We start from the raw sequence: 15,589 nt of genomic DNA on the forward strand, positions 1-15,589 counted from the left end.
GCTTTGTGATTATATCATCAACAGGAGGTTACGGTTTATGCACTGTTTTTATTCATCTCCACATCACAGGTGAGTCATACACATACAGGTGGTTTGGCACAAGATAAAACCAAAAGCTTTCACCCTGAAAAACAGGCAGACGGGCATTTATGGGTACTGCATCATTCACTCTCCACACTGCTCAGTCCATCATCTGAAGACTGTTAGAAGAGCCAGTGGCAGAGATTTTGTGTTCAGTGTGACATCTTGTGGAGGAAATTAGCATTTCAGCTAATCCAAAAAGTCAATTTTTTCCCCTCAGTATAAATAGTATTATGGCATAAAAAGCATGTTTTGTGGTGTATTTTATAATATGTGAAATAGTTAACTATGCCTTTCACAAATGTTCCAAATACCTTATGATTGATTAATATACAATCACATAACACATAAAAGGTTTTTTTAATGAATGCAACACTCAACTTTTCAAAATCTCATAGAAACTCTTTGAAGATATTTGAGCCATAAAGACTTTGTCGTAACACACGTAGCATGTAGTTAAAAACGAATACATAAATAACGTCTTTCTGTGTGCCTTTCTTTGCTCTTTTGCATTGTAAATATCACTCATAATCTCTAACAATTCAGCTATTCTGACCATATTTAAGCTAACACAAAACCCAAATCAGTTGTGTGCTTTTAAGCCAAAAACAATTTAAAAGATGTTAAAATTTCTTTCATTCTTTCCAATTAAGATATCAAATACATGCACTTGGAGTATCAAATTAAATTATAAATAAAGAATCAATTGTCTGTGTGAAAAATAATGTCATTTAAACTTAAAATGTACTGCCTAAGAAACTCTGTCTTTGTACATTTAATAGCTTTCAATAATTTACTTTTAATAGCCTGTTACCTGTAGCTCTGTCTGTGACTGTAATCATTACTAACTTGGTGTTAGGGTGGTGTATAGGAAATAAATGTCTTGCAGATGTGCAGCAGTCACTGACCAGGGAAAAAATGTGGACATAATCTATGGTGAATGATGGGAAATGTAGTTTCGGGATTTTCTTAGCTTCACTATATCTTAAACATCTAATTAAAGGAGAACCAAATGTTAATAACATTCATATCTAACTGTTCAGAAATACATAAAACACTGTGTAAAGGTGATTACACTTGGCTCCAGAGTTATTAGCAGTTGCACTGAATCCAAAGCAAGCACATGAAACTGACTTCAAGCCCCAGAATGCTTTGAGATCTGCGAGTTCCTTCTGGTAGTTGTAGTCCTCAAAGGGTCGTTTCCGTGTATCTAGCCAACGTTAGGTGGTGGAATCTGCTCTGCAAAGACCAACACATGTGAAATTATTGATCAGGTAGGGCAAAGAGCTCATTCTACCGGCTCCCGCCTATCGAACTTGTCGATAACATTAAAAATGTCATTGTATTTGTTATGCTCAGTCCTTATTTTTCCCGTCAATGTAGAAGCTACAACCAGTGTACAAAATCAGCGCTTACATGGCGATGCATTTCCTTTTGTTCAGCTAGCTTATGTGTAGGAATACAGAAGCCAATTTCACAGAAATGTTACTCATTTAAAGTAAACAGTGACTGAAAGGACGATTGACGTTGGCTACCTAGCTGTTTCCAATTTTAGACACACTGTAGTTACACATTTCCGACGACGCTCGACACGTCGACATTTATTCAGCTAGTCTCGGTGAAGTTACACATTTATCAGCCCTATGGTTAGCTGTATAAATATATAACTTGTACTCTTTATTAGCTTTGAGCTACGTTAGTTAGCATTAGCATTAGGCTTGTCGCAGTTACGTTGTTTACATCCGGTAGTGCGGTTCTGTTGGCTAATTTGCATGGCTGTGGCTGAGTTCAGGGCAGCAGACCTGAGGGGTAACATGAGTCTGTCAGCTGCTCATTAGCTGCTAAAAAATATTTTGAATAATAGTAAGCCGGTCCTGATCATATTCACTAACTGAATTGTCTTGTTTCTCACAGGGTTGTGTGAATTTATGGAAACATGTCAAAGAAACGGGGCAGGTAGGATCAAGTTTGATGAAACTTTTGACCCAGTATGTGACAGTATACTTCACTGTGCACTTGGAATGACACAGCAGGAAATACTCTAATCTCTAACCTAATAACTTTTATTAACAACTTTAATCCCAGTGTTTCCAGACTCAACCTCAGTCTACTGGCTTTAAACTTGGATAAAACATTATTCCAAAACGGTTTTATATAGTGTATATATATTACATACTTGCTTGTTTCAGCTCTTCATTAAACCTGTATCAAATTTAGATTGTGTATCTTACATTGAATGGGTTTTTGTAATGCAGAATTTTATTTTGTGATTAGTTCTTTGTGATGAAGTCTAGCATATTTGGCCTTTGTAGGTGATGATAATTAAAAACAATGTTATGTGTGTTTGAGCTGTGTTTGTCAGCACAACAGGAGCCTGTAATGATAAACCTGCCAAGCATGTACAGATAAACAAAATTAGTCTGACCCGACTAATGGATTAACAAAAATATTTTTGATATTACAGTACTAATGGCTCAGATAAAGCTTCACAGTGACTGTTTACTACCCACCCCTCTGCGCCAGATTTGCAAATACTTGGGTGACGTTTCCCTGCCATGTTCATATTAGTAATGACATGTTTAGAGGAACTAAAGCAACATTTCATTAGTAGGAAGATGACTAAACATGCAAGAGGTTGGCTGTAGCAACTGTAGCACTTTGAAGTTGAGGCACCCATCCCCCAACAGCATGACAATTGTGAATATTAATATATGACAGATTTATACCCTTGTGTTCATATGTAGCATTTCCGTAGAATAGAGTCCTCACGTGTTGGGGCAACAGTACCCATTTGACACCCTGGATGTATTTTAAAGTTAATTTCATATCTTAAAAGATCAGTCTGGATCAGTCCAAACAAATAACTCAATAGCTCATAAAGTTCATCCTACTTTAGCTCTACAACTAATATATTAATATGGACCTTATTCCCTCCATGTTCACAGGAAGCGTAGCAGTGGAGAGCTGAGTGAGAGCTCGGCGTCGACCCTGAGCCCAGACCCTGACAACCTGCTGGGCCGTAGGATTCAGCACACCTGGAGGGAGAAGGGCAACGTGACCAAGTGGAAAGGCACCGTTCTGGAGCGCCTAACTGTGAACAGCTCCCTCTACATGGTCAAATATGACGGTTTTGATTGTGTGTACGGCATCGAGCTCTTCAAAGATAACCGGGTGTCCAACCTGCAGGTTTTGGCAGAGAAAGTCGGTGAGTGTGACAACGTCTATCTCTAATCGTGGACATATTTTTAAAAATAATTTTTATTCTGGTCAATTAAAACATTTTTTTTTTTACTTCAGTGAGCTTAATATAAAGTGGATATTAAGCAAAACTGATAGTCTGTCAAGGAGTTTAGCAGATTTTATTGGTGCTTTGTCAGCACTGTAAGATAATATAATAATATTTTGATGTCCTAATATACTGTGCCATCTGGGATCTATAAAGTTTTCCAGTTAACAGGCTTATCAAAGTTTCTTCTTCCTGCAGTGAACAATAAGATTAAGGTGCCCCCCGGGGCGGAGGAGCTGGTGGGCCGAGCTGTGGAGCATCTGTTTGAGAAGGAGGACGGTGAGAAAAACGAGTGGCGGGGCATGGTGCTGTCCCGAGCCCCCATCATGACCCACTGGTATTACATTACCTACGAAAAGGACCCGGTGCTGTACATGTACCAGCTGTGGGACGACTATAAGGACGGAGATCTACGTGTACTGCCTGAATCAGGTATAGCAACGAGAGATTTACTGTTTGTGTGCTTAAAACTGTCAACGTTTCATATTTCAGATGCTCCTGGAAAGGTGGGAGGAAGAGAACCGGACATATTTACATAGTCAGCATTACAAAACACTCCAATCTCTATGCTGCCTTTTTTTCCCTGAACATTTTGTGCAGAGTTTCTTCTTGATTCGATAGTAAGAGAGTATGTTCTGTTATGGGCACTCATGTCTTATCATGAAGAGACAATACTATCTACAATGAATTGTAGGAGACTAGCAGAGATGATAAACTGGGGCAAGCATGTCTGGTAGGGGTTAAGGTTCCACTTCAAATTGTAGATAATTTACTATCTTAACCTTGCAGTTTGTTTTGCAAATGTTGAAACTTTGGCTGCTTAAAAATGATAAAAGAAGAAATCGCATGCCCCTTTTACATTGGTCTTATTTTGTCTTTCTCTTACTTATCTTGCTGCCGTTTATCCCGTCTGTCATCCAGAGAACAAACACCTGCTGCCAGCAGACAGGAAGCCGGGTGAGGAGCCAGAGAGCCTTGTGGGTAAACAGGTGGAGTACGTCACAGATAACGGTCTAAAGAGGACGGGCTTGGTCATCTACCAGGTCCCAGCTAAACCCACGGTATACTACATTAAATATGACGATGACGTCCACATCCACGTCTACGATCTGGTGAAGACCACCTAGTACTGACTGTCTGGTTTCACCTTCAGCTGATGGCTAATCTCTGACCTGACCAGTCGTTACCTGTTAGTGTTACACATTTCAGCTTCCCTCCAGCGGAAGGCGATGTGCCGGAGATCAAAAGCCCCATCTTTTTTTGTTTTAATGTTTTCGGCCTCCAGAGGCTTCTTTTATTCTCACCTTACAAGACATGTTGGGTTTTGATTTTCAGTTTAAAGTTGACCTCAATGTATGAGCATTAGGTCCCTTTCAGTGTAAATAAAGCAGGTCTGAGACCGGTTGTATAGCCCAGCAGATGAAATGGAGCTAGACATTTGTTTTGGTTAAATCACACTTGTATAGTGCAACTCCAAATTCATACTTTTTGTAAGCAACACATCAAACTAAAAGAATTAAGCTTTCTTACTTATACCTCTGTGTTTTACTCGTATTTCATTTCACTTTTATATGCCTGTGCTATTTATTTCATTTGGAATATCTGGCTGTGCTGCTGGTAACATTTTGGCAAAACTTGTCTGCTGTGCTTTATGTGTGTAACTGGGTAAGCCTCGGTTTGTTGAATATAGACGTAATATTCATTTGACCAGTGTGTTAATTTTACCATCACAGTGAACTCCGATTTCAGTTGAAGTGTATAGGCATTGAGGAGACTTGACTGTCTCACATCGTGGATATAAAACACAGATTATCCTAAAAAAGTCGAGTATCATATTTCTGCTCTGTTGCATCATGTAAACTGCAAGATTTCCACGTCATAATAATATATGAAAAATACTGATGTTGATGTCAAGTTGTTTCAACCGTGTTTGTGCTACACACTATTTATGTAGTTCAAATTGGCAACCAACATTGTTTAGTATTTTGGACTGAAGTCTTTATTTTTTGCCAAAAATTGAAAGATGTGATATGATATATTCAGGCCTCAAAACACCGTTCATTGTGACCCTAAATATGTTTTGTTCTGTAAATATAATCTGAGACATTTTTATGAACGTAAAAAAAAAAGTTGCTTGAAAATTATTTTCTCGTCCAATTATTGTTAAATGCTGTTTGTGTTGCAGTGGATATTTTGTTCGCTCATTTGAATGACTTCCATCCTGGTTGTAAGAAGTACAATACATTAATTTAATCAAATAGTAAAAACATTTTAGCAGATTAGGTACATGAGCGACTCCCTATAAATTGTTTATATGCGGCACGTCAGGTTATCAATGAAATGATACAAAATGGGTCCTGTTTTTCCAGTAAATCAAACAATAATTAGCATAGAGTACTGAAAAGGTTCTTGATCTGTTCTGAAATAATGACCTGATGCAGATTTTATGTTTGGGCTGTCTGAGGTGATCCGACAGTGCTTCTCTTACTCAGGGTCCCCGCGATCCTTAAAAGGTCTTAGATTTTGATATTCAAGGTCTAACAATGTCTGGAACTGTAGGAGGGGAGGCATTAAATTTGATCTGGGACAGAGTGAATGGGCGTTTCTATTTTTTTTCCTTCAGTTTTTACGTTTTATTTTACCGGTATTTTATATCTCACAAAAATGACAATTTCCGCAACCTCTAATATGTTTGTACGTTAAATAGGTAGCGTACACTCCGCTTGGTATGTTGCGGTAGTCCGCCTTGTGTACAGGCTGTGATCCGCATTTTAACCCAGAAGAAGAACGTGCGACGCCAGCTTCCGTTTTGGGGGCTGCGGCGGGGAAAAGGAAAACACCAAGCGCGCGACGCTGGAAGGAAGTAATGCAGCTGAACTCAAATCCAGTAAGAAGTTCCAGCGATTCGCATGAGGCGCGACGTGAACTTTGTCGCAAAACATTCAAACTTGGAACAATGGTAAGCACGGATTCTTGAAATGTCAAAACCACAAGAGCTGTGCATTGAGTCGTACGCTGCTGCTTCTATTTTGGCTGTAACGTTACGTACTAGAGGTGATTTGTCTACTGCGAATATGTCCAGTGGTAGTATGTAACTAAGTGCATTTACTCAAGTAACGTTTTTGTACTTAAGTACAAATTCGAGGTACTTGTACTTCACTTGCGTCTTTTCTTTTCATGCCGATTTCTACTTTTTGCTCACTAACGTTACATCTCAGCGTCAAATATTGTACTTTCATACCCAACCTGTCCAGTGAAAACCCTGTATCTTCAAATGTGATTTTTTTTTCTTCTGTTAACTGAAGGATTGCTGTAGATTAAACTACTCAACAGTATATAAAGTTGTTAAAATTAGCTCAACATATCTACAGCAGTAAAATGCAACATTCACATTAATGCAGCAGAAATATCCATCCAGAAACATCAGATATAATAGTAAAACACTGACAGGCACCATTTTACTGCAGAATGAGTACTTTTACTTTGATACTTTAAGTACATTTTGCTGATAATGCCTTCATACTTTAACCTACTTGAACCTTTTTCCAAAGCACCCATCTTCATCTTTAATTTTTTAATGTAAAAGATATGTACAACTAAGTATGAATTTGCAAGCGGTGAGCAGACCTCGACACATGCGAGGTTCCACATGCAGTGCAGCTTGATGTTTACACCTGCAAAACAAGAACAAACACAGGAGTTGTCTGTCTCAGACAAGAGGAAGGTCTGTGCAGCATGGGAAAGATTGTAGACGATTGTAGATGTTAATCGTGTCTAAGGTGTTGTTTTAGTTTTCATTTCTGCTTTTCCTGCTGGTGGCCTGGTTGTGGTGGATGGATTGCTTTGACCAAGTCAAAAAAATTGCTCAGAAACTGTCACCTGTCTTCAGTGGCAGCTGGCCAATAGAGTGCGCTAGGGTGCCGCCCTTCCTGAGCCCTTGAGCCACAGTAAACCCCATTACTACTAATAATAATAAATTAAACAAATTGTCATTTGTGTGTTTTGAAATATGGAGTGTATCCAGTAATATGTGTAAAATATGATAGAAAATCATCTGCGCAACATAAATGCTTTTCCCATACGTCCCCTCCACCTGTCTGGAGTCTCAGCAGCTCTGCAGCGATAGAGGAATCACCCACAGGAGGCAGGTCTGAGTAGCAGTTTAGCCAAAGATATATACAGTATGTATGACAAAAATTTGACAATCAGTGTCCTCAAATCTTATCTGAAAAGGGTGATTATTTTGAATTTTTTTGCCCAGATCAACCTGACCTCGCAATCAGACAGCAGGCTAGCGAGAAAGGGAAGCAGTGTATGCGAGCCTTCTCTCGTAGCTGGTGCACCAGAAAGGCCTGGCTAGCTGGATGCAGTCATGCTAATGCCTTATTTTGCTTTCCGTTCTTGCTTTTTTTTACGTGGTCAGATCCAACACGGACAGTTACGGGAGTGAGGGATATGAAGCACCTGTCTGAGAAAGTAAGGAAACATGAGAACACCAGGGCACACATGGATAGTTCTGTCCAGCTAACGTTAGCCACATTACGGCAGCCACAGGATTGCAGTGAGGAAACACAGTGAGGAGGTGGATAAAACAGGCACATTTTATCCAAAATAATCTAATGTGTGAAGTTTTGTGGGGCCTTTGACTCGGCATGACGAGACAGACTCCTCGGACAACCCTGGCATTTTCAGCGGATTGGTGGATTTTGTTGCCTCCCTAGACCGTGTGCTGGAGGGTCACCTAAGACCGCTAACTTACCATTTTTAAAGGCGTCAAAGAAAAGGTACAAAACGAGCTGCTGGGCTGCATGCTGTCAGTGCTAAAGGATTACATTTTGGAGGAAGCTGATTTTATCGCCATTCAAGCAGAGGAGACCACTGACATTTCCACCCACTGCCAGCTGGTGCTTGTGCTTAGCTACATCAACACCAACATTAACATCCAACAGCCAGTTTTTCGAGTTCATTACAAACTGCCGACACCATCGCTACAGCGCTTCAAATGGACAATGAATAACCAGGTATCAAGCAGATGTACTCAAACTCTGACTGGTTGTGTACATTTGTTCATGTCCAGCCCCAGTGTGTGTTTTCGTGCTGTGTGCATATTTGATATTTTAAAACAAATCTCAAATTATTCCATGTGTTAGAGGTCAGTTGATATTTACAAGATTGTGTATTATTTTGGGTATTTCCTTCTGTTAACTGTTTTGTATTGGTTATCAGGGACCCCACAATTGATTTTTGAGTATAATTCAATTTAATTCACTTGTGAGAGAGTTTTGAAGCAGACGTTTACACCTCAGAGCACCTGACTCCCAAGTGTCTGAATAGCAACTTAACACCACTAACTGCACTAAATGTTTACTTATCCTGATGTTTGCCTCCCTATTGGTTTCCCCAACAAAACAAGGTCCATAGGGGCATCTCAAGAAATAAACATTTTCTGTTACATGTTTTATATTATAATGAATTTGCCTGTTGGGTGACTAAAATAAGATGACCTGATGTGTTTGTCAAGGCGTTACATTTTATGTTGGAATAAAATAATTGTTAAATATTTAACTGCAAAGTAGGAATTCCTTTTTGATTTATTCACTTTTTTGCATTAAATCATACTGGGATGTTTGCTGAAATTGATTGGATGTGGCAAAGCCCTACCTAGAAAATGTTCCAGCCGCCACTGCTTGTCTTTCTTAATCAGCTTATTAAACAGCTCGATTCTGACATTGACACTTCAGCCTTCTGTGTCTCCCAGTGAGGCAAAAGCTGTTATGTGTTTTGAGGGGCTCAACAACAAAATAACTAAGATAATATTGGTCAAAAACAGGCTATTAGACATTAAATAAAAAGTGTAACAAAAAAAAGGCTGTACTTAGGCACAGTGGCGCTTTGAGCTAAATGCTAACATGCTGGTGTTTAGCAGCCAGTGTTTACCATGTTAGTTTACCATGTTAGCATGCTAACATTTGCTGATTAGCAGCAAAGTACACCTGGGGGTGATGGGAATCAGTTTCGCAGATATTTGGTCATGAACTAAAATATTGGACAAATTAACATCCTGACCTGATGATGGCACTAGAAGAAAAGTCTATTACATTTCATCCTGAGAGGGACATGAATGTACTGAAAGTATCACATTTCAATCAATCCATCCAACACTTGTTGAGACATTTAACTCAAAAGCACAAATGTGAACCTCATAGTGGCGCTAGAGCAAAAGTCCACCTGACGTTGCCATCCCCAGAGCCACGCTGCTAGCATGGCTAAAAACGGTTGTTGCAGCAAATGAAAGCTTAACAAAATGAAAAGTAAATCAGCGTATCATGCTTTCAAAAGTTAGCTAACTAACAGGATAAAGTTTCACTTATCATGTTGCCTCTAGTTCTGCTGCTTCACCTTGTTTGTAGCCTATTTTAATCAGATTCCTGATTAGCTTCTGTATTTAAAGGCCAATGAAATCAGGGGAACAGAAACTATTACACAGTAGATCATTTAGGATCATAATCATCAGTAGACATACAGCAGTAGACATCATCATAATCCTTATTGATTACTTTGTTGTGCCCCATAAAGTGGACTATTAAAGATGCTTTGTACATTGATCATGCAAAAAGCCTCTGTTTTGTAGTGAATAACTTTCTCCTGTTTTCTGTAAATATACTGATGACAGCAGCAGGTATTTGTCCCATAGTACTGTAAATTATTTATCAACAAAATTATATTAAAGATGACCCTGCTTAGATATTTGTAATTATTTAATGCCAAGCACAATCTGCCATGAGGTGGAGCTTATGTCTGTTAACAGGGTTGATCTGTGTGTGTTCATCAAACGTCAGCCCTGCTTTGATGACAAGCAGACATGTTCTCTCCTGATTCCTGCTCCTCCTGACCACATGTAGCCACATGCTAACTGCTGACTGTCTCTCCCTCCCCCAGAGTCCCTCCGAGGTGCCAGGGTGCTGGTGATGGGTGCCAGTACAGACAGCGGGGAACAGTTGGCATACCATCACGCCAGGCTGGGTGCCCAGATAGTAATAACGACGAGGAGGGAGTGCATGCGTTACACGAGGTCTGTGCTCTTGAGAATGTGTCTGATGCAATTTGTCACCTGTTGTGCACTTCCTTTTACACATCCATCACTATTTTCTACCATTTTCTTTCTTCATGAAACCATCTGCCTGGACTCTTGGCAACAGCTTTTATTGTTCAGACATAATAATAATAATAATAATAATAAACCCAAGTATCTTTGACTGTGAATACATCTCTTCTCGCAAGGTCATAGCGGCTTTGATTTTTAATTCAGGCAAAACAGGACAAATAAAGGACCATATGTGCCTGGTTATGGCTGTGATGTGTGATTCTGTCACTGTCCTGTGGGTGGCAGAAGTGCTTGGGGGCCAAAAAGTCTGTAGTTGTTAAATTTCTAGAGCCTCTTTCACACAAGAGAAAACAGATAATTGAGGGATAATGTTCTGTATGGGGCTAAAACCAACATTAAAGCAGCCACCTTTTGACTTCTTTACCAAGCAGGCTGAGAGCTGTTTATGAGCTCTATGAAGGGAGTCTTCTTTATTTATAACACTATTTATGCACTCACTCAAATATATGAAAGGCTGTTATTAGAGAACCCTTGGCTCTGTTTTGCCTGTGAGTTACATTATTACAGGACCTTCCTCAAAAACCTTGAAACTTTGTCTGCATTCTTATTGGCCAATAAACAAATGCACTTGACTCTTTTGTGTTGCTTAGCAACAACAGCCAGTCCCTGGTTTTTATATATGAAAAATCAGCATGCTGCCAATCTGGAGACTTACAGGGTGCAGTGTGAATGAGACCAGCTTCCAATGCATTTTTAATTAAAACGTTGCATGCTTTTCTGAGTGAAAGGGGCTGTAAGCATTGTCTGGGATCATTATTAACTGGAGATGGTGACATGATTTGATTTTTACATTTAGTGTCAGTGGAGATGAAGATGATTAGTCAGTTAAATGTAATTTGCTTGTAGGTTTAATGCTTTGGGTTTCAAAATCAAACAATCCTTACTTTGCAATGATCGGATAACATTTTCCGTGAATAAAGTGACTTTTTTTCATTTGAGGTGGGCTTGACTTTTCTGTTTAAAGCACCCTGTTTTTGTCATGCGTAACAAAAATAGGGATCCTGTCAGGTCACTCATGCAGGTATCCTGGTAACATCAGAATAAAAGATTGAGAGGGTATTTGTGGTATGTTTTCAAATTGTTAATGTCTGAAGCCTGAAGCCTTTTCAATCATTTTCATCCAATCCTTTAAAATTCCCTTATTTAGAAATATTTGTGCTCTTCTCCACTGCTTTTTACATATATGTATATATTTAAGTACAGCTGGTAGAATTTGACATAACGCTGACGCATCTTGATGATGTGGAGTGATTTGAAGTCTTTTAATTGTACATCTGTGTCTGTTAATATATACTTTTTCATCTGCGTCGGTTAAATTTCCTCATCTATGTGAATATGGCATCAGCTGTTACACCAGTACTGAAGCAGAGAGCAGGATCTATCAGACTTGTCTTCTCTGGTGTGTGAGACTTCTTAGTGACTGTAGATATCTTATATTTGCTCTGTTTACTGATATTAATCAAAGCTCAGAGAAGGCTGGCAGTGAAGTGTAATAAAAAGGGAAAAAATAACAAAAAGGGATGGATACTGTGTGTACGAGACTCATTGCTAATTATTTCTGACCCTTATGGGTCCCTAGCACTGCCACAGTAAGTTCACACTAAATGCTTTCTTTGGCACCATGCCGCACAGCAGTGTTAGTCAGGTCAGCCTCCCAACACTTCTTCTAGGATGACTACCTGCATAGTTGTATGCATGTTGCATGATGTATTTGCCATTTGGTGTGCATTAGACTCACACCACCATGATGATCCCTCCTGCTAGTTACACTTCTACACACCAAAGCCGGGAAATTGACTCCCCCTTTTTTCATTCACCTGGTCACTCAAACCTCTGACACATACTGAATAAACTACTAAAGCACTACAGGAAGCAAGTGCTATCCACTGTCCATTACAGTGACTGAGGCAGCCACTTAAGTCCACAGAGGGATTTAGACCCCTCTTATTGATGGATGACATGTATTCGGTCCTCTAAGTACTCAGTGTTGCACATAGTGACACATCAAGTAAGGCTTTCTGGCGGCAGGCCATCTCATTTAAGAGGAGTAATATGTTTGAGCGCAGAATGGAGTGTAGTTAGTAGGACCCAGGACCAGGATAGACCAGTATGCTTTTCTTTTTTTTTCTTTGGGATGTCCTCAGTGTGTTATAGTGTATGCAAAGGTTTCAGATTCAACCGTCACATTGGTGTTGATGTGAGAAAATGCAGGAATACATGTAAGAGGTTTACATTTGGGTTTTATTTAACCAACATAACACGCTAGAAACAAGGTCAAATGCAGATTAATTAATGAACAATGAATATTTAGATTAACAATTACATTTATGTAGCATAACTGGAAAGAAGCAAAGTTTAGAATAAAAGATTGGAAAGGAACTGAAATAAGTAATACTGGGTTACTTCAGTGTGTTTTGTACAAAGTGTACTGCTGTATGCCATATTACAGTTTTTTTTCCCAGGGTTTTGGAGCAGTTTTCATTGTGGGTGATTCAGTTCCATGAATATCTCTCGCTTAAATTATGCTTTTGGGACAATGCAGGGGCAATGCAGGCAGGGATGAATCAGAACATTTAAAGTGCATTTTCTAAGGGCAGGTTACATACTGTTGTGGCTGTATACACAGGAAAATTCAGTTATAATGCCAACACTGAAATGTGAACAGATTCCGATATGAAGAGCCGTGCAGGTTAAAGCTGACGTAGGCTGAAGAGCACTGCTTGTGCTGAGAGGCAGACTGGGACTTGTTGTTCTTTGATCAGCGTCACAACAAAATCACTAGTCTTCCACTCAGCACTACCAACACTTTACCAATGCATCCTCTCATTTCTGTTAGGAGCTCCACATCTACTGCTTCAATCTGTAATGAAAAGAAAAAGAGACACTTGTAACACCACAGGGCCTTGGAAGTTTGAATCTTCCCTCCACTGTACTAGTTTTAAACGTCATATATCAATTTTGCATTGCCACCTGTGCAGACTTCAGAGTTAGAGAGCATTTCAGGGTGTGCATGTGTCACAGGTGTTGCGGAGCATCCGACCACCGGCTAGAGGCGTGTTGAGAGGTTATAAACTTTAGATGTCATAGATGGAAACACTACATGCAGTTCACATCACTGTGTTTCCCTCAACCCATTTCTCTCTGAAGCCTGTTGACATTCCATCTTTCCTTTGTTGTTGTAATGCCAACCTTTCAGCTACTCTCAAAAAAGGGAGACAGGAGAAGGAAGAGGGGAGGAACAGAGAGGATCACAGCACAGCACTTAGAATAAAAGCTGTTCACCATATGCAATGAACAGAAACCCTCGGCTGTGCACAATTTGCAATTACACCCTATTTACATTGAGCAAATTGGAAATGCGAACGCAGAGCATCAATTCAGTGTTTTGTGTGTTCTTTCCAGTAAGTCACATTTGGACTGAAAGAGAGAGGGAGAGAAAAGAGACAGACAGATTGTCCTGCATCTCCAGTATGTTTCTGAGCTGGTAGCTATGCAACAAGACTGGAAGTCAGTGGAAGAGGGGGGATGGGAAGATGGGGACAGTTTAGTGAGAGGGAGGGAGGAAGAGAGGAAGAGAGGAAGGAAGGAAGGAAGGAAGGAAGGAAGGAAGGAAGGAGGGAGGGAGGGAAAAGGGTGTGGGGGGTGGGGGTCGTCCTTAAGTGCAAACTAGAGAAAAGAGGTGTGCTGTGAAGAGACAACACTCTATTTAGACCAAGAGGAGACCCCAGAAGAGATAATCAATAATGTTCACTCTAGTCATTTTAATATAGTATTTATTGATTTAAAAACAAATTACTTCATTTGCTGCTGCTCTTGCAGGCTGGCATTCAAGCCCTCTGCCACTCAAAAACCGTCCATTCAGTTTTCAAACAGCAGGGACATTTGAATGCTGATCATTAGGTTGTGTTAATTTTCGCTAGACACGTCAGCATGATTTAAAAAATAAGCAATAAAAGCGACAAATAAAGCTGTTATTCCGTCCAGATCGCAGCTCAAGAGAAACGAGTAGCCCTCGACGTGGGAGCTGTCCAGTGTCTCGGTGCTGAATGACGCCCTACTTTCCGCCACGTCCATCTCCTCCTCAGCATCTCGCCTCGATTCCGGCCCGGGAAGAAAAAAAAAACATGCCACCTGTTGCTGCACCGAAGTTTTCTCTCAGGAGGTTATAAAGCCCAAAAGACCTCCGATATCTGACACATATAATCTGCAGCGACCCTGCTCCTGATCTAAAGTGAGGTCAATTCTCCTTTTTCCCCCCATTCTCAAATCACGGCAACATGACGACATGATAAACATTTTCCCCCAGGCGAGGCAGGAAGAGGATGAAGGGGTTGTCATTTAATTTCCCTTAGACGCAGTCGGAAACAGATATGTATGTTTTTCTTCTATGGCTCGAAGGCGTTTTGCTTCATCATATTTGCTTTTCAATCCTGAAGTGCAAAAAATAAATTATATTTTTTTATATATATATATATATATATATATATATATATATATATATATATATATATATATATATATATATATATATATATATATATATATAAAGAAAAAAAGGAAAGGCAGCTTTTTGTGGAGCGGAAAACATTGCAAACATATAATAATAATATCCTCCAAATAAAGAGCCTAACACTGCATTCTCTTAATAGGAGGACAAAGGCTGTAAGTGATGGACTCACCGTGTGTCGACGGGAACAACAGGTGATGTCGACATAATGTTATGCAGCGTGTGCTGGATGAGTAGCCAAGGCTGCGTCTCTTTCACTGTTGGGTTTTTCTATTGAAATCAGCCACGGTCTGAGCCTGTGCGCCCTCCCATCTGAGCTCCACGTAATGGTTATCATGATGTTACTGGGTAGGCTGGAGGAAGATGGATCAGTGTGTTTATATACGTCTGCTGCTCCGGAGAGGACAAGGAGGAGGCGGGACGATGTGGAGTGACGACTGCGAGAGGAGGCCAATTGACGTGGATTTTTTTTCAGACCTTGTTAAGGGTGCGGCCCAAATCCAGCAGTCAAATTACATTATATAAAGGTTAAGTATGCATATGAATAAAA

At 39.9% G+C, this 15,589-nt stretch overlaps 1 protein-coding gene and 2 long non-coding RNA genes across 5 annotated transcripts; 2 read left to right on the forward strand and 1 right to left on the reverse strand.

The window, feature by feature from the left end:
- Positions 1 to 1,236: 1,236 nt before the first annotated feature.
- LOC122886286 (spindlin-Z-like) lies at positions 1,237 to 5,511 on the forward strand. 3 transcript variants are annotated; one of them, XM_044218259.1, is made up of 5 exons: positions 1,237 to 1,355; positions 1,996 to 2,037; positions 3,027 to 3,286; positions 3,566 to 3,799; positions 4,289 to 5,511. In XM_044218259.1, the coding sequence occupies exons 2-5, from the start codon at positions 2,018 to 2,020 to the stop codon at positions 4,492 to 4,494; spliced, it is 720 nt and encodes a 239-aa protein (XP_044074194.1). In that variant the 5' UTR covers positions 1,237 to 1,355; positions 1,996 to 2,017; the 3' UTR covers positions 4,495 to 5,511. The 3 variants fall into 3 exon arrangements, with proteins under 3 accessions (XP_044074194.1, XP_044074196.1, XP_044074195.1); XM_044218261.1 differs by lacking the exon at positions 1,237 to 1,355 and adding an exon at positions 1,675 to 1,699; XM_044218260.1 differs by lacking the exon at positions 1,237 to 1,355 and adding an exon at positions 1,756 to 1,890.
- A 1,258-nt stretch (positions 5,512 to 6,769) lies between these two features.
- Positions 6,770 to 15,317, forward strand: LOC122886290. Its single transcript, XR_006380316.1, has 3 exons — positions 6,770 to 8,388; positions 10,307 to 10,439; positions 15,182 to 15,317. It is a non-coding gene; the product is annotated as an uncharacterized LOC122886290 (long non-coding RNA).
- Positions 14,289 to 15,353, reverse strand: LOC122886292. The gene is made up of 2 exons (XR_006380318.1): positions 15,212 to 15,353; positions 14,289 to 14,962 (listed from the first exon to the last, which is right to left on the reverse strand). It is a non-coding gene; the product is annotated as an uncharacterized LOC122886292 (long non-coding RNA).
- Positions 15,354 to 15,589: the final 236 nt, after the last annotated feature.

The sequence above is a fragment of the Siniperca chuatsi genome, linkage group LG13 (assembly GCF_020085105.1).
Source record: "Siniperca chuatsi isolate FFG_IHB_CAS linkage group LG13, ASM2008510v1, whole genome shotgun sequence".
NCBI classification, from domain to species: domain Eukaryota; kingdom Metazoa; phylum Chordata; class Actinopteri; order Centrarchiformes; family Sinipercidae; genus Siniperca; species Siniperca chuatsi.